Source organism: Grampus griseus (genome assembly GCF_964374135.1).
Source record: "Grampus griseus genome assembly, chromosome: 2".
Taxonomy (NCBI): Eukaryota; Metazoa; Chordata; class Mammalia; order Artiodactyla; family Delphinidae; genus Grampus; species Grampus griseus.
Genome location: NC_139018.1, coordinates 98,324,311 through 98,344,325, shown reverse-complemented (window position 1 = coordinate 98,344,325; position 20,015 = coordinate 98,324,311). Strand labels below are relative to the sequence as shown.

Sequence of the window (20,015 nt, the reverse complement as noted above, 5' to 3'; positions counted from 1 at the left end):
AGCCTCACTGCAACACAGCAAACATCTACTGTGTGTCTGCTCGGTAATAAATTTCATGAATGACATATGCAAGCAGCCAAATCCTTCTAAAGACAGAAGGAAAAATTTAGGAAATTTAGTAGAAATTATAACACCAAATTGAATTTTACAATACTTGAGCTAAATCAGGATACATTTCCTAAATTCTTTTAGGAAAACTTTAATAAACTCTTCCTAGTGCTGCTTCCTTTAGCTTGATTCCACAGAACGTCAATCCACCCAAACCATACATAGAATGCATGGAAATGTCCCTGGAGAATATAAAACTGTAGGACTGTATTCAGGTAGCTTTTTACTCTGAATTTCTATAATCCTCAAGCAATCTTCTAGAACCTTAGAATTAAAAAGGACCTTAGAGGTTAAAATCTTCCATTCATCGCAGCAGTCCTTTCTACAATATGCCTGGAAAGTCCTGACCAGTCTTAGCCTGGCTATTTTCTATCATGCAGACATTACTACATAAGAAGACATCCCATTCCTTACGTTTTTCCTAATATTAAGCCAAACTCTGCCTTGCAGGAATACATCTAATACCTCAATTTAAAAAAATCATTATTTTGCTCCATGAAAATTAGATATAATTGAAAAATGGCTTATATTATTGGCTAGACATAATAGTATTTTTATACAGTCAGAATCAGAATTTTATATAATGTATCTGCTTTTCTAACGTTTAGAATCATCATTAATGTAAGCAGTTCCCTGTGATATTTCTGATGTAATGTATTAACACATCATTCTGTAATTTACGCAAATAACATTTGGAGTTCTTTTTATGTGTTAGGCAGTAGATTGCCAGTTCATGAGAAGATCAAAATCCAATTCTTTTTTTTAAAATTATTACCTTTCACACAGCTTGGGCACTTCTGCCCCCTTCTGCAATGCTTCAGGATGTGACGATTCTCCATGCCTAGCAATTCTCCCTCTCCTTCCATACATCTTCCCCCAGACATGTCTGTGGGGTTCATAAACAGAGAGCCCCAAACCCTGGGCTAAGATGAACCCCTTGTGTGTGGAGGGCCTGAAGCAACAGAAACTCTGGTCTGGAGGTGCTGTGGATGCCTTTCTACCAAAGGATGCTGGGTCTTAAACGGTTTGTCCTCCAGCTGTTGTCTCCTAGTGAACCTGGTAGGATTCCTCTGGCTCTTGCCTTTCTCTGGGCACCTAGTTCTGTGTAATGTCTCACACATGATCACACTACTTGTCCCTAGAGACCTTTCTTGTTTGGCCTCTTGAGTTGTTGTTGTGCTTGTGTCTGCACACGTGTGTAAGCAGAGGGTAGCTCTTCAGAGTAAGTCTGGACCTAAAGTCATTTGACATATTTTTATTTAAATTCCCATTCATAGATGAAAAAAAAATCCACAAAACTAAAAACACTATAATTGGCTTGCCTCTGTGGTCAGCTTTCTACGGGGACAAATTATCTAAAATTCACAGGGAGGCATGTTTGGCATGTGTTACAGGAAAGATTCTTTCTAATGTAACATTTCTGGGAGAAAGAATGCCCACAGTTGTATTAAGTATATTTATATGCCACGAAAAGGCAACATTTTGGTAAATATAATCTCTAAAATGGAACTTACACATATTTCTGGTTTGAACTTTCATGCTAAGTAGCTCAACCCCAGTCCAATTCAGCGAGACTCAGTCATGTTGGATGTTTGACCAAAACTGCCAGTTAGTTCAGTCAAAACACTAAAACCAAACACTCAGTAGACAACTATAATTGCTACTGAAGATGCTTTTTTTATTGAAAGTTCTTAAAGCCATTTTTATATTTAATATTTGTTATGCTGTGAGAAAATCTGTTAGCCACCTAATCATTTTTCAAGAGATGGAGTGAATAATAAAAGGAATAGAAGATTATCTTTCAATTATTTGGCTACATTTCTATACAATATCAAGTACAAATCATTCAAAAATTGAGTCTGTCAAATGAGCCAAAGAATGAGACTAATAGTAGCTGTCCAAGAACTTTAAATTATTTCTGGAGAAAAATGTTATACACTTGTGACGTACTTGCATCACTAAAACCACTCTTAGCATAAGGGCTAGGAGATAGATTTCCATAGAGTTTTCTTGGCAAAATAAGAGATGAAAACACAACTGCCTTAATTTAAACAAAAACAATAAAATATCACTAGTTCTGTAATTAAGAATCCAGTTATAAAGTACTTATTAAGTATTAGGCATTGTTTTAAGAGCTTTATATATATGAATTCATTTAATCTTCTCACCAACCACACTGGGGGTACTATTCTTATCCTCATTTTACAGATAAGGGAATTGAGGCAAAGAGAAATGAATAACTTACCCAATGTTACATAGTTAATAAACGGCAGAGCCAAGTTTTGAAGAAATAGATAATATGACCATATGCACAAAGGAGACTTCAATTTGCTTGAGAAAATAAATTAAAAATATATTAGCATTTCCTTCGTATTTGAGCAGATAATGCTTTGGGTTCTAGGGCTAATTGCTGAACCATCTTATCTAGGGATTTCATATCTCTACAACTTTGATTCTGCCTGATCCAGGAATTAGACAAAATCCATCTTCCTGAGACTACAGTGTTTCACCTATGGTCAGTGCCCAGGACCAATGTTATTAGCTTTTGAAACTTGGTATAACAAATATCCTCCCTAGGAATTTGGTTGTCTGGGGAAGGGGGCAGGGTGACATATGCCTCCTGGGATGAACCCCATCCTAACAGAAATGTCTATAAATTGAGAAGTAGGGGGAGGGTACAGAGGCCTTTAACACGGAAGTTATAAAACTACATAATCTTTTAAAACATTGCAAATCCATACTGTGTCCAAACTGCCTTTTACACCAGCCATTTTCAGTAAGTTGTATTAATTGCTTGCTGGTTGTTTTTAAGAACTGGGAAGGAGTGTAGAAAACCCTGTTTCCCACAGTAGACTCTGGGCACATAGGAAACTTCAGACCGTATAAATATTTCATGGGTTTTCTGAATGACACTGGTAGAAGGAGATTCTGCCATCTGATATTCTGTCATGTCACTTCATAGCTATCGTATCAAATCAACATGACACAAAAGTCGGAAGTTGAAATCTAAGTTTGAATCCCAATCAACAGACTAACACAATTTACAATGGTAGTAAATGATTGCTGGAAGGAAACAAATTATCTGGGTAGCGTCTAGCCATATGGTGTATAAAATGAATCTATGAATGATTAAATGTTGAGTGAATGAATAAGGGAACTGATGAAAAGTGGCTGTGCTGCTGGTAAATTAATGTTGACTGATGGCTTTAACAGTCTGTCCAACCTAGTTATATCCCTCAGTAGGTGATTCTTCTGTACATTCACCTTTCTAGTTCCTGTCTTCCCAAAGATTGGGAGGAAAAACTATTTTTTATCTATACTTCCCAAACACTCCACAGTGCGAGGGAAAAGATTTAGGCAATATATAAACATCTGTTGAATTAATGTCTATAGTTACCCATCTCGGTCACTGTTGTATCCACACAAATAATAAGAGGTTCTCTTAGACTTTATTACATCTTAATTCTGCTGCTCACATAGATTAGTAATGGTAGGCTAATGACAAGGCGTAATGACTATGGGCCAAAATTGGTTTTACTCGTATGTCCAGAGCATTACTCTAAATATTAGAAAATTCAGCTTTCTGATAAAAGCTTTGGTTAGTGGGCTGGTTAGTGAAAAATGTCCTGTGTTTACAGTTTGAAAAATTTGGAGTTGAGCCCAGTTCTACTACTTAATATTGATGTGACTCTTACAAGTCACCCAATCTCACCCTGAAGACCTGTCTTCTCATCAGAGAATGCGTATAGTCCCCTGTTCTTTACAGGATCACTGAGAGGATCAAGTAGGATACACAGGTATGCTTTGTATAATGGACATTGGGACCCTGTTTGTCTAGGATTCACTAGCCTTCCCATCTAAATAACTGCAACTTTTTACCTGCTAATTTCCAAACTGGCCTACTCCAAAGGAAAAGAAAAATTGACATTCTTCATTTGCATTTCCAGTACATCCGTCTATTCTTTTGAATTTCTTCATAGTGGCTTTCCTGCCTTTCAGCACCATTTTCTTTCCTTTCTTGAACGATGTAGGACATGATGCCTATAGTTTTGCTCTGCTTAGTTTGATTCTACCTTGGGGGTTATTATTGCTAAGGGGGATGCTCTATCAAGTTACCTTGTCTTTTCAGTTAAAGAGAATTCAAGGTGTTTATAAACCAAGGGAATGAAATGACTTCCAGTGGAAAATGAAATGAGGCATAACCACACATAAGACAACCATGCAATTTAGAGCTAGAGGATCTAATGTATTCTAAACCGATCACAAAATTTTACATTATAAACACATACGTAAATGGCCAAGTTTTCCCATAGAAATTGGCTTTTCAATCACATCCTATTGTTCATGAACAAAAACTGAACTGAAAGTAATTGAAAATAACCCCTTTTGTATGGAGTCACAGGCAGGAGTCAAGTTTCTAGGTTCTTCCAGTATACTAAAAAGGCAATGTCATTTGATGTGAAAGCTAAAATATGAGGAGAATGTGAGGAAAATATGCAGGCCTGAATGTCAACTTTGGCCCAGAAGAAAGTGTTTTTGTTTTCTTTCATAAAGACTTTTCTGTATCTTACCTTTTAGGGTGTGTGTGTGTGTAGTCTACATGAGGCTCTTCCTTTGAGGCTGTAAAGCACATACTTTCATTTGGAAAAAACCATTTTTATTGACTCCATACTTTCTTCTTATGCTTCTCCAGTGCTCTTATCTAGAGGTTTCAGCCTGGACACACTAAAAAAATGGCCTGAAATTATTGTTTGCAGCTAATGCCTTGAATGAGTTACAGGTGGTGTCATTATAGGGCGTGCCTCTACGTAGGGCTTAGCAACAGTTCTCAAAGTGTGGTCCCTGGACCAGGAGGCATCGGCAGCTCCTGGGAACCTGTTACAAATGCAAGTTCTCGGACCCAACTCCAGACCTCATGATTCAGAAATTGTAAGAATGAGGCCCAGTAGTCTGTGTTTTAACGAGCCCTGCAGGTGATGCTCATGTGCACTAAGGTTTGACAACCACACATTTATTGTTACAGAAACCCCCAATGAAGTAATTAACGCATTTCTTAAGTACATGTAAATGGTCAACACCCTTAGGTCTTTCGATGGTACTGAAGGCCATCACCCAGTTTACCAGTAGGCTAATAGCAGTGGTGCTCATAATTCGTATTTTGCCTAGTTGGCCCTTGTCACGAGCATGATGATCTACCCACAGGACTCACAAGGAGCTGTAAACTTGTCCCTTCTGAAGTGCTCAGACTCAGAGACCTTTGAAGGTGCTAGGAGCAAAAGTGCTTAAATGGCACTGATATTTACCCTGCCCTGATCACCTTCTGTTTCCTGGCCCCGGCTTTTCCTCTGAATGGTGGCTTGCTCCGTGATTTCGCTTATCCTCCCTTGCTCTGTGCCCTTCCTCAGAGCTTGCACCCTCTCCCCAGGATTCAGGAATCACTTCCTGAATGTAGTTGAAGTACCAACCACTCTCTCCACTACCTTTCCCATCTGCCCAGTGGACACAGTCCCTTGTATGTCCTGCTATTAACACTGACATAAATAAAATGGAATTTATCACTTGCATCAAAACAGCTCCCCATCAACACTTCTACATTTTGCTTAGCGGTAGGTTTCACTGATCTACAGGTTACCTAAGTTTACCACTCTATCTCCTTTGTTTGCTTTATTTTGTAATGACCTGTAGTTTCTTCCTTCGTGATGTTTCTCATATTCATCCCTTCTTGTCTGTTCCTGCTATTACTACATTTAGACTAAATATTTAAACTGCAAAACTATTTACCAAGAGGTTCCCTTCCCTTCCCTCCCCTCTTCCTCTCCCTTTCTCCCTCCTTCCCTTCCTCTCTCCATCCCTCCCTTCTTTTCTGCATTCTTTCCTTCCTTTCTTCCTTCCCTCCTATGCAAAAGTAGATGGCACAGCATGAGTCCTTTAGGTTAATCTGTTGACCTCTCCTTTCTTCTGGGCCTTCTAGAGATTGACTGCAGGTCAATCTCTACACTCCTGGGTCTGACATTCAAAGCTCTCTAAGTTCTGATCATAACCTATTTCTTCCATCTCCCCTCTATTCACTCCTCCCTACAGACCCTTTACTCCGGTGGTTCTCAAACTCAGTTACCTGGAGGGCTGGTTAAAACACAGACTTTTGGGCCTTAAACCTGGAGTCTCTAACTCAGCACTGGGGGTGAGGCTTAAGATTTTGCAGTCCTAACAAGTTCTCAGGACCAAATGCTTGTGTCCTTTCAAAATCCATATATTGAAGCTCTAACTTCTAATGTGACTGTATTTGAAGACAAGGCCTCTAAGAAAGTAATTAAGGTTAAATGAGGTCATAAGAGTGGGGGGGGGGCCCTGACCCAACAGGATTAGGGTCTCTATATGAAGAGACACGAAGAGAGTGTGCTCTCTCTACCATGTGAGGACACCAAGAGATGACAGCTACCTCCAAGCCAGGAAGAGGGCTCTCACCAGAAACTGAATCTGTTGGTACCTTCAGCCTCCAGGACGATAAGAAAATACGATTCTTTGGTTTAAGCCACCCAGTCTGTGGCATTCTGTTACTGTGGTCTAAGCTGACTGACACACCGGGAGCCCTGACACTGCTACTCCTGGGACTCCACATTGAGAAGTACTTCTTCTTGTAGACGTGGACTCTGTGCCTTGCAGACACGCCCTCCTCTTCTCCTCTTACCTGAACCTCAGACATTTGTCAAAGCCCACCTTGAGCCACGCTTCTCTGAATCCTCCCAACTCTCCTGCCCACAGTCATTTCTCCTTCCTTGGAAGCCCTTAGTACTTGGTCTTTAGATTCACCTGGTATTTAGCGTAAGCTACCTTGTGTGATGCTTTTTCCCTCTCATGTAGTTGTTTTTATCTTCATGGTAAGCTCCTTGGAGCAGAGAGTTTTCCCCGTGTCTCCTACCAGCATAGCGCTTTGTGCATATACCAAGTGTTCAAAAAATATACAATTATTTGACAACCATGGCATATATGGAGAAGAAGTTCACAGAAACTGCAGGTGTGAATCCTTCATGTCTCAGTGTGGTAGGTTTCTCAGTCACTCTGAGAGCCCCCTGGTAATGAGGTACAGCTCACAGAGGAGCATGTGATTGACTATTGGCTTCCTTGCTCAGACAGCTGCATCCTAAGACAGTTTCTCTCTGTTCATGTTTGTAAAAGAAAGAGGTACTTTTTAGACAGTGTGTCCAATATCAGTGATGCACTAAAAATTAACATTTATTGAGAGATTGCTGTGCACTAAGCACTTCACGTGTATTACCACTGTGATCCTCCCAGGACCCAGTGGACTTTGGAATTGCTGTGTTATCCATTTTACAGATGGGAAAATTGAGGCTTAGAGAAGTTAAGTGACTTGTCTCAAGGTCATATAGCCAAGCAGAGGTAGAGCAGATGCTTGGGCCATGACTGCATGGTTCCCCATTTCCCTGTTTTAACCAACATACCAATTTCTTGCCCCTTCTTCTCCATAAATAGAGACCTTTATGCCAGAGGGTTATACAAGCTTGACTTTCAACCTTTAAAGATTGAGATTTACTATTTCCATTTTACTTAACACAGTTCTTATTTCTTTTTCTAAGATAAATCAAACACTGAATAGCAAGGGCTTAACTTCTAGTGCCACGGGATAACCAAGGGAGAAAACATCCCATATCTTTTCTTGGAAGTTAGTTATAAAGGGCGCATAGAGGTTGTAAAGCAATAGTCTGCAATTTTCAGTTAATGCTACTGAACCCACTGGTCACAGAAACCTGTTCTCAGTGAATAAAAACAGATGTTACGGCTCAGAGGATCCAGAGAAATTGTCTTGTGTTTTGCTTTCTTGACTCAGTGATTTGAAGAATGTTTTTCTGACATCTCAGTTTGTCAGCATTTCCATAAAATTCCCAACAACTCATTCTAACCTCTGTTTCACTTTCTAATCAGTCCTAAAACAAAAATAACTATAAGAAAAACATTGAAGAATATCATAATTACCCATAATAAGAAAGTGTTAGATAATTTTAAGAATACCTGTTTTATCACTGATTTAGCATTTGCTTAATTTTAATCAATGCATTACAGAATTACTCTGGTCATTTTCTTCATAAAATAAGATTTATAAATAATTAAATTACATATACACATATAGCATATATATGCTTGTAAATACAACACGTATGAGTAGTTCATACTCTGTAAAATTCTCCTACCAACAGAGCAATTTTGAGATCCTTAGAATCGTAAGGAGAAGGTTTAATTGGGCTGTTTATTTCATCCCACAGATTTAAATCCAAGGCCCTGAAAGATATTAAAACCTACCACGTTGAACTGATTATACCTTGGTATTCAATGAAACTAATTTACTTTGCAGATCAAAGTGTGTTCTCCACATATTTCTTTTAAAATTATGATTCAACAGAAATGCCTGGACATACTTTGATAATTTGAAAGTGCAGAAAATTATAAGCAGGCAGAAAAAAACCAATTTCACCACACAGAAGTAAATATTGCTTTATTTTAATACCCTATAAAAGAAATTTATTATCCTAAATTTCTATCAATTTGACAAGATTTATTTCACCAGCTCATGCTTATTAGAGTGCTGAATTACATCTTGAACCTACTCGCATGTCTCCATAGTTATTCGCACAGCCTAGCCTCCAACCTGGCTGCCTTCTTTTGTCTTGTCTCCCTTCAGTCTTTTTCTGCACACTGTACCCTTGCTCAAATCACTTCAATGGCATCTACTGCTCTTGGGTGAAATGCCCATCTCAAAAGAGCACCCAGAGGCAGTGTGGAATATCAGACCAATAATCTAAAGACCTCTGTCTGACTTTGCAGGGCTGTTCTCAGACTCAGGTGAGAAAAAGGTATTTGAAGATGCCTATAAACTATAGTAAACTCCAAGTGTGAATGGTTTTTCTTAGATCTTTGAATGTAATGCCAATGTCAAGTGCTTTTTGTTGTTGTTTGTTTTTAGAAACAAAATAATTTTTATTTAATTTTTTGGTTTAATTTTAGAAAAATATGCACATTACTCATTATCAGAATTGTTTAAATCCAACTTAGCCTTTAAGATGCAACTAACAGAGTACTTAAGTGAGAAAGCAGTGTTCTAATACCACTGGTATTCTGCATAGTCTTGGAATGAGATCTAGCTCTCACCCAATTGAGAAATGAAAAGATACCTTTCCATTACACACAGTTGTATGGGTAGTGTTATGGAAAAATTAATCTTTCAACTAGTTATACTAAAAAATGAAGGAAGCAATAATGAAAGTACCCCTTTTCTGACCTAGAAATATGCATACTTAGATAAGCGCACAAAGAATGATAATTTCCCCATTACATGACATACAACAAACATCTGCTTAGTCTGTGCTATGAGGGCTCTTAAACTTTGCAAATGTCACCAGTGGCTCCCAGTTGTCTCAATATGATTTCCAGTTTTCAGACATGAAACGGAGCAAGATAAACTGCATTATGAGAAAGTGGGAGCTGGGATTTTGTTGACTTGGCCAGAGTATAACGGAAATATTCTTGTGAGTGAAAAGCTAATATACGCTTCCGTTCATTCTGGGTAGCTCAGTCATCAAAATGCAATGTTTTCTGTTTCTCATTCCAAAGATAATTATTCTGATGCTTGATTTGTTTATTTTAAAATGTTAATCTTTGATGACCTGAGTGAAAGAGTTGGCATGGAAGAAAAACCTAGCAAAGCCATGAAGATTTGCCTTTGTATGCATCGGGGTATCATTAGCAAACAGATGGAAACTCAAATTAGGGTAATTTTGGTTGCTTTAAGAAAGAGACAGTTTGTGAAGGTTTAGGTGGCGGGTTGAGGGATAGTGGGGTTGTTAATATCCATAATCCCTAAAGCCTGAGGGGCGGAAGTCATTACTGTGGTCCACAAGGAGAGTCTTCTAGGGAAGGCAACTTTGAGAGGCTTAGAGTCAAAGGACAAAGTCAGCTTGAATGAATGGATCATGCCCAGAGGGAGCGGACAGAATGAATACCTTACCTAACTCTTTCCTCCCCCAGAGCTTTGCAGGGGCTCCCTACTGGCTGAACCCAATGGGAAACAAGGAGTAAGAGAGTCTATTGTTGTAATCAATACGCCCCAGCCCCAGGGAGAAAGTAGGGTGGATTAGAAGGGGCAAATGGAAGATATTCAGCACAGCCTTTCATTGTAGTTTTAACTAGCATCTAACACAAAGGCTGGCACATGGAAAATGCTCCTAAAAATGAGTCAAATGCAAGGGTATATGAATATATCTGTGACCTAAACGGAACACAGTAGTGTATTTCATTTTTTACTGGTTACGTTTAAGTTCATGTAACAGATTGAATAACACATGGTGATTTCAAGAGTTTAATACAGATGCGAGATCTTATTCTCTCCATCTAACTTTATATAGCCCTTTGTATTTCTCCAGTGCACTTACTATCTTCTACCTTGTAAAGAAACTACTAAACACTATCAGCCATCAAACTGTAAACTTCTCTCTCTCTCTCTTTCCTCCCTCTTATCTCTCCCTCTCCCTCTCTTTTGGGCTGTAAATATACTTGCTTTCAATAAAGATTTGTAATGGCATCAATTCAAATATGAGGACTGTGTCATATCACACAATTAAAAATTTTCTGCATTTAATTTCCCAGCATTTATTTTTTCTAAAATTCACTAACGCACCTACTTTGTATCCGGTACTATACTGAGCACTTAGATTTGAGGGATGAGTAAGCAAGGCCCTGTCTTCTAGGATTTACATTGGGAGAAGAGAGAAATGTAGATTAGCACTCATGATATGACTTTATGTGCAAGGGGAGTGTTACAAAATGATCTTTCTGCTGGTGGGGGACAAGGGTGAGAAGAGTAGAAAAGAGAAAGACCAAAGCAGCAACAGCCTAAACACACACACACACACACACACACACGCACACGCGCACACACACACACACCCCTCTCCAGAGGAGTGAAATCAGCCTATGTTAGAAAGGGTTTTTGGAAAGCAGGATGCATTTTCTTATTTTCAACTTAGATTACTACAGTACAATTACTTCCAATTAACATTCAAAAGATGCCTTGGCCACTAAGTCTGCCCAGTAACTGGGGCCAGAATGAGAAGAAACTGGGAAGCAAGGAAGACGTTCGGAGATAGAGTTTGTTGCTGATGTGAAAAAGATACCAACTGAAAGATTATCTCCGGAACAGAAGGGAGCTTTAGTCTTACCAAAATGAGAAGTAAGAAGTATGAAGTGTAACCCCAATTATTCAAAACTATGGAGAAGAAAGCGCGGGGTGGGTGTAGGAAGTAATAATACATTCTGCTTTCTTTGCTGATGAAAATAAGTGTGAAATAGTGGGAAGGGCGTTGTCTCTGCCACTTATCTATATGACTTTAGCAAGTTTCTTAATCTATTTGTGACTCATTGCTTAACCGGACAAGCATGGATGAAGTTACTCACCTCGCAGGACTGGTTGGGAAGACTGGCACAGTGGTGGACAACTTGCTTTCAGTGCCCAGTACTGCTCAGCATTACTGTAACCCTTATCTAACACATTTCTACCCTGGGAAAGGATTCAGTGTGCTCAGACCGTATCACATCACCACTCGTACTAAAGTTATTTGTGTACAGCTTTTTGACTGCACTGAAGAGCCTCACCCAGCGTTGAATGTCATCAGACCAACTGCAATATTTGAAGAGCCAAATCGCATAAATTCTCAGTTTTTCCACTGCATAAGAAATCTAACCTCTTGTCTTAGAGGGCAGTGCTAGCTAGTGGAATCCCACTGTCCCAGGGATAAGACAGGGGCATAGACGTGTTGGAGGGGATTCTGGTGATCTCTGAAAGGCTTATTAGCTAAAATGAGAGACCACTTCTGACTGTGCTTTCAAATCAGTATTAAAGTGAAGATGGCTAACTGAACTTTATTTAGCCTGAAGACATTCCTCAGCATTTTCTCCCATAGGTGGCATCAAGGTGAAGTTTCAGCTGTGGCCTTTGGCCTAAAGGCTAATCTCTTTATTTTGATGCCAGCTCTTCTGCCAACTAAATATTATTAATGTTAAATTCTACATTTCTGATAAGAAGAGACCTTTTCTACAGTGAACCACTTCACACGGGGTTTCTTTTCTTCTTATGGACATATCTTTTGTAATTTGAAGAACATAATTAGAGACAATTAATGCTTTATACATAATGAATGTATTGAAGCATATTCGTAGATTCAAAATGTGAGTCAGTAGCTATCTGATTTACATTTCAGATTAAAATATATTATACTTTACTTTAGCAGGAAACAAGTTATTATAATGACCAAAACGATCTGATTTAAATTTTAAGAAATTTCAAATAAGCAAGGACTCAAAGATATTGCTCATAAAAAGTTAAAAAGAGGACAGATTATAGAATAAAGACATTTCACTTCATATATTTTAATATATACAGTCTTTTTTTTGCTTTATGAGCCATTTGTAACTTAGACATAAAAAATCCCCTTTGTCTTTAAAGCTTTTTAGATTTAGGTTCCTCAAGCCGTAATAAATGCTCAGGTAAGGAAACAGTATGACACAGGATAGGTCAGCAATTAATCATTCTGTGCCTCATTCCAAATTGTGTTATCCATTGAAAAGAATTCTACTTAATATGTTAAAGTTTTACACATTTTTCACTGTCTGCTACTGCATGAAATATTCAAAGAGCCCTTGGTATAATGAAATAGCTGTTAGAGAAGCTTTTTTAAAAGTGATGATGAATATTGTAATTAAGATTCAAGAAATGAATTTTGTACCAGCTTCTAAAACTGTAAGTAACACATTTTTGAGAAACCACAATAAAAAAGTATAAATTTTCAAGCTAACTACCCAATTTAGGCCATAGGGCCAACTCCAAGAGAAGAACATGGTAATTACTTTAAATATTAAAATAATTTCTACTAACGTTACACAAAATAGTTAACGGTGCAAGGAACTCTAAGGTACTTTTAAACCCTATTAGTGGTGATATGGTGAATTTTGCTTTAAAAGCAAAATAAACATTTTTTCCTCATAAAAATATACTGTGGATATGCTTGACATGTTGGGATTTTAAAATTAAGAATGCAAGTATATTCTTTCCTGGACAGTTTCTGAATCCAGAATGCCTTCCTCTTTCTACCTCCTCATGACTCAGTTTTCCCACTGACTGTTCTGCCTTTCCGGTCTTCCAAGGCAAATTTTTCCCTCTTCTAACATGACATGTTACATCACTTCTCATGTTGTTTCAGTCTAGTATTAGAGCAGGGTGTCCCAACCTCAGCACTGTTGCCACCTGGAGACTTTAGATAACTTCTTGTTGTGGACTGTCCTGTGCACTGTAAGACGTTTAGCAGCCTCACTGTTCTCCACCCACTAGATACCAGTAACATGACCACCACTCCCAGATGAGACAACCAAAGCTCTTCAGATATTTGTAATTAATTGCCCTGGGGGGACAAATTCACCTCTGCTTGAGAACCACCATATTAGAGCACCTGGTGTTGTACATAACACTATGTTTAGCTTTGAATATATGCCCCATGGTATGGGACTTTATTCAGAGGTGATGCTCAGTAAATAGTTGTTAAGTGAATGCAGCATAATATGGTGTTTTCTTACTGCAGTACCTTGCTAGACTAATAAACATGATACTCTTTAAAATCGAACTCTCAGTTTCACTTGAGGACTTAAGAATACTTCTCTATCCATTTGGCATTTGTTTATTTTCCAATATTTGGAATAGAAGGAGGAGAGAAGACAGTGTTTTTCCAAACTGATGGATTTCATTTGAACTCTGTGCTCATAAATTTCTAATGAAACTCTATTCCTTTTTTTTTTTTTTTTATTACTGGAGAAAGAGGAGATCTAAATCTATTCTAAAAAGAGATCAAAGAAAGAGGAAAGGAAGGTGAAAATGGAGAGAATGGAGCAAGGGAATAAAAGAGGAATAAAATAAAGCATAAGCGAGCAATATACAGCAGGTTTTTCTATACTCACAAGCCCATTTATGTAAAAACTGAATTAAAAATATTTTTAAAGAAAGTATGTCTTCCAATTTGAAGACAGTGAAAAAATAATTCATTAATTATTCATTGTTTTTTCCCCGTATATTTAATGTTACAATTAATTTGCTAACACAGATCAGGAAAAAACAGAAAGGAGAAAGAGATGTGAAAGAACATTTTAACAAGAGAGAGGGAAAGAAGCAAATGGAGTAAGGGAAGATTTTATGAGAATATGAGAACAAAATATGGATGTTTTAAAAAGCACAGTTAAATTTCTAAAGGATTCCAAGTTCTTTTACACAACATGTTGATTAAGTAACAGTTGAATGATGATTCATTAATACTTGTAGAGTATGAGTTAGAAATGAAGGAGACAAAAAATCAGTTTGATTTGTCAGTCATAAAGTAAATGAAATATGTAAAATTTGTTTCCAAATAATGTTCACTACTTTACAAGCTGAGTTTCTCTAATTAGTTCTGTATTCTTAACTTAAGAAATCATGAGAGAAAAAGCTCAAGTAATGGGGAAAAATTCATTCAGGGTATTTGGCCTTTATAATTTAATTAGCATCAAGAAGATGCAGGCATCATGGTTAAGTGCACAGGATTTAGATCTAGAGGAGCTGACCTGGAATCTGGATCCTCACTTTCCAGCAGTGTGACACTGGATTTGGGTTCCCCCGGGAGCAGAAAGTTGAGACAAGCATTCCATGGTAAATGGTCCATCTGGGAAGGCATCCTCCCTGAAGGGATGAAGCTTCATCTCACAGGGGAACTCTGGAGTTTGCGTAGAATTCATTTTAGAGTTGTCCCAACTGAGGAAGCTGATGTTTTGTCTGTTTTTTAATCTGCCAGCTTCCTATCTTTCACTGGTTGAGGGCTGCTTCCTGGGGGTTAACTGTCTGACAGCCCAGCTTACCCTGAATGGGGCTCCTCAGGCAGAGGGTAGCAGGGGTTTGCAGTGTGTAGCACCAGCTCCCATTTCAAATTTTATATTTGAAAGATACCGTAACACCAGTATGGTCTTTCTAAATTATATTAACAAAATATAAATTAGATTAACAAAAACTGAACAATAAATATTCACGGGTATTTGGTACTGAGCCAAGTTCTAGAAAATTACTTGAATAATTGCAACAATATTTACACTGGAAACTGAGACTTCATTTGGTCATTTTGGACTCTTCCTGATACTAGGATAGCAGGTACAAAAAAGGGAGAGTTGATCCTACTATTAATTGTAAATGTGCATCTGCAGGGAGGATACCAAAGGAATCCAAGGGGTGGCACCCAAGTTCCTCTCTTTCAACACACCCCATGTCAAATGTTCATAGAAGAGTAGAGCAGCCCATGTAAATAAGACCCTTGAGAATTCAACTCTTCTATGTTTCTCTGTCAGTTAAAAAACCCTGGAAGCTGAGGTTCTTTAGAAGCCAAAGGAAATATGGGCTGGCCCCGGGCATTTGGAAGTCATACATACGACCCATGACCTTAGGGACTGTTACAGAAATGGGGATTGCATCCTTTAATATGTTCTATTTGGGGGTATGTCATACAGAATTCTAACATTCAGTGAATTTTCCTCTCTCTCTCCTTTCCCTATCTTATAAGAGATACGGTGCTGTTGCTAACTTTATTATTCAGTCTATGGTAATGAGTATTGCGATAGGATTGTGATAGAATTGGAAGAAAGGAATTGGATAAAAACTCAAACACTGCATCCATTAATTGACGAGACTTGGCTCGCCTCTGTTTTTGATTGAACAATGGTTATGTTCTGTTAGCAGTGTTTCTTCCTCCTCCCCTCCCCCCAGCTTGAAAGTATGAGCAAGTATTTGAGCAGGTAGAAAGGAGAATTGTAGAGAGAGGGCAGGTGACAGTGGAGAAGTCTCCATTATCACCACAGACGTGGAAAGCATATATGAGCTGCGGTGGGTCCCACTGGAGGAAGCTGGGCTGCAGCCTTCTGGCTGGGACCCCATTCCAGAGGGCTGGACACTAGGAGTAGACACTCAAGGAGCAGGAAGCCACAGTAGGTGCTGCAGGAGGCAAGAACTGAGGGCTCCCTGAAGGGAGCTGAGCAGATAGGAGGATCCCTAGCACGGGGCCCTCAGGAAGCAGGTACTGGACGCAGCTGTACAGGGGGCATGAAAGACATCGCTCTCCTCCCCTTCAGTGTCTGCCCCCAAAACCCTGAAGCAGAGAGGGGTCTAGAAGATGATGGGGACGGGGGAGCAAAGTGCACCTTCAAGTCTCCTTCACACCTCAGGTCCTTTGGGCCTGATCATGCTGGGCTGGGGGGCAGTCGGAGGGATGACAAGGGAGGGAGGGAGGAGATGGAAATAGTTTCCACCCAGCATGGTTGAAGGTAACTATCAGAGAAAAGGCAAGCCATTTCATATCCATAGCCTACCAATTTCAATTATGCCAAAAAAAAAAAATTGTGTACTTAGAGAAAGCCAGAAAAGGGAAGTAAAAAAAGAAAAAGAAAGACCCAAGACGAAAATAAGTTATGTTGTCAGGGATTATTAGGATTACGAATCCTCTTATTCCCCCCCGCTATTTATTTTTGATGTTGCCAAACAATTCATACAAAAGAAAATCAACACGTGTGCCAAATTCCATACACAATTGATACACATATGTAGTTTTTTTGGTGTAACATCTATGTTGAAACATGGGTTGTGTGTATATACACATAATGTATACCTGTAAAAGCAGAGCTAAGTTTTTATACACTCACATTCTTCGGGAATAAAGCAACGACACTATTCTGATAAGATGTGTTAGAACTGCATTCATATTTACACAGTTTAGAAAACCTTGAGGGATCATGGGTTCAAGGAGTAATGTATATCTTGACAAGGCTTTATGACTCAACTCTCTTCTCCTTTCTGGAACCATCCTAAAAATGTAAGCTGGGTTTGAAGATCACATTAAAAGGAGCATAGCATTTAGTCAGATACTATCAGAAAGCGCAGAGTATAATATTAAAGACAGGTCAAGCACCTACCTAGCACCTACCTACCTTGGCATTATCTTCCATGTAATTAGAAAAATGAAAATATCCATGACGAAACATAGACAAGTCTGGAGCATTCTCATCCGAGGAGAAAGATCCGTATGCTTCCTTTGAAGGAGCTCTCATGAATGAAGACAGTGTCCTCTTATTTCTTTTTATTATATCTGGGAGGCAATTTATTATGTTCTAGAGTTTGAGCCTGCATATGGCTTTTTTTGTTTTTTGACTCAGAGGGACATTTTCAATAATCTCTCAGAAATGCCAGATCTTAAATACATGGAATTACCAAAATATGATAAATCACAAAGCAACTTGAAAGAAAGGTTGTTTAACAGTAATATCCTAGAAGCTTATGAGGTGGGAACTTTGCCACATGAAACAGATCTGAGTTTCCAATAAAATACTTGGCTCTTGGCTCATTTCAAAGTAAAAGTTAAAATTTTTCTCATATAAAATTAGGATTAAATGAGTTTGCCCTCCTGAAAACCCGACAGCAGGAGATTTTTGCATTTGAAGTCAGGATTTGGGGAATTATGCTCTTACTTTGGAAGTTACAAAGACCAACAAACACTAACTCTTTTGTTCTAAATTGAGAATATCAGTTATGGATATTCAAAACTAGGGTTTACTAAATTTTATGAAATTAGAAGCAAGAGCAAAGCTCAACCACTCTATATAGTTTTAGTATTGAGCATATCCCAGTGTTACTGAAATTATAAAATAATGTGCTAAAGATTGGGCAATTTTCTATGAATAATAATTACCCATTCTTATTGCTGCTTTAATTTATTATAGTCAAATTAGAGATATTATTTATAATGATTTCTATGTTGAAGTTTAGTTGTGTTCAGTTTACTTATTCTCACATCCAATGTGTTACTTACTCTGTGAGGTTTGAGTGTCTATGAATTTCTTTATCAAGGCATCAGTTGTTTGGGTATAAAGACTGAGAGCGTATCTCAGAGACTGAAGATCTGGGCTTTTCTCCAAGAAATTCTTTTTCAGGCCATTTCCTCCTGCATGAAAGTATTGCTAAAAAGAAAAAAAATAATGTAAGCAGAGGCATTTAGAAAGAAGTATTAGATGAGGGATTTTATTGCCATAATCGTGAGGCTCAAATGGAATAATACAGTATGATCAACATGAGGTAGATACAAAGAAATAGCACCAGCTGGCCACTGCCAAGTCATCACCACGTAGTTCAGGTTCCCTCAGTATCTCTGAAGTGTTGCTCTGCATCACAGACATCAGATCCTCACAGCTTAAGACTCTTCCTCTCATTCAACACTTAAGTTAAAGAAATGGGATCGTGAAGATGCAGTGGCCAGCATGCTTACAGAATGCCAGGTTTAGATACTGTGTCAACTTGGTTGTTGACTTCCGTTTCCAGAACATGAGAAAAACATCCAGGGTTGTCAAATTTCATAAAGAAGGTATCTCCTGGTCATGTATTTTCTAGATACTAGTTTGCAATTCTAGGACAGGTGCCCACTGCTCCCATCTTCCCCATGATCTAATCACACAATGGTGCACACATAGGCCAACCTGAGGATGCACAGTGGTCCTTGGAAATGCAACATCTCCTGAACCTTGTGTCTGAGAAATGCAATGAAACAGTTTCTTTCTTCTTCTTTTTTTGCTCTTGTCGTCCAGCAAACTCAAAGCATTGCAATATTTATAGGTAAGGTAACAGAGAACATATATATTTGACAATAAATGAGGTGATTGAGGGATATGAGCATTTCTAATGCTGCAGGTATTAAGCACAGACATCACTTTGGAGGACTCACTAGAGATACGTGATAGGACTAAGGATGTTATTTCCCAACCATTTAGAGATGATAATGTGTTTATAGTGTTCTGCTAATGTTAGATAAATGGTTCTCTCTCTCTCCCTGTACCAACAAAGCTAAACTACACCCTCATTGCAACCTGCCTCGTACAATCTAGGATTCTCACAGAATGGCATGTTTTGGAAAAGCTCAACAAATGATTCTGATACACTCTCCTAAACGGATATATGTTATCCCTCTATCCCATTTCTTAAAAATTTCTGAGGTGAAACATGTCAGTGAACTGAAAATTCATAATTGTCTTAGTTTTCTTCCCTAAGTAGAAACACATTCTGAGCATTTGTAGGCATCTGAGTGTAATTTCAGAGACCGTAATGTAGAGAAGACTAAGGGCACAGGCCTGAGGAAGTAGGCAATGGTGATATGATCTGAAGAAAGTTTGTTACAACTGCAGACACCCTCCTCCCAAAGAAAAACCCATGGCCACTTACAGTTCCTTTCCACTCCATCTGGGCGCACTGTGAAAACACAAGCTGCACCTAAAGCTACCTATGGTTATGAAGAGGAGGCACAGCAAAATGGGAAGAGCCTTTTCTTATTTTTGAAGAGTCAACAAAGATGTAATATTTAAACTTGTTCTATACCTTGATCTTCTTATATAAATGTTAAAATATTTTCACATGTAGAAAGTATTTATCAAAGACTGAGAGTCTGGAATTGTTTCAGGTGCTTTGGTGGATGAAAAAAAATATCAGAGTTCCTTTCTTTAGGAAAGGTGATATGATACTTAAAGTGGAAAAATATTAAATGAGTGTATTGAAAGGGGAAGGTTTCACTTGGACTTGATTGTTTTCCCTGGAGGAGTGGTGGGGTGAGCTCTGGAGCTCTGTTTACGTAATGACCCAGGGAAGTATCAGATGAAATAACATACCCTAACTGTAAAGAGCAGTGGGATAAACTGAACTAGGACTAGGTAGCATCTGTGGAGGGGAAGGCATTCTCCCTCTCAGTGTTTCCCAGACAAACTTCAGTTTTGTCAAACCTGAGCATAAGTGCTGGAGAATTAAATTA

The 20,015-nt window shown here is 38.5% G+C and overlaps 1 protein-coding gene across 1 annotated transcript in view; it reads right to left on the bottom strand.

Moving 5' to 3' along the window:
* The window catches only part of UNC13C (unc-13 homolog C), a gene marked incomplete at both ends in the record, with an annotated part of 576,078 nt that overhangs the window by 29,162 nt on the left and 526,901 nt on the right, over positions 1-20,015 (bottom strand). Inside the window, one exon of the mRNA XM_082648355.1 lies at positions 18,036-18,183. Within this exon, the coding sequence (XP_082504481.1) occupies positions 18,036-18,183 (148 nt within the window). The remainder of the gene's footprint in view (positions 1-18,035; positions 18,184-20,015) is intronic.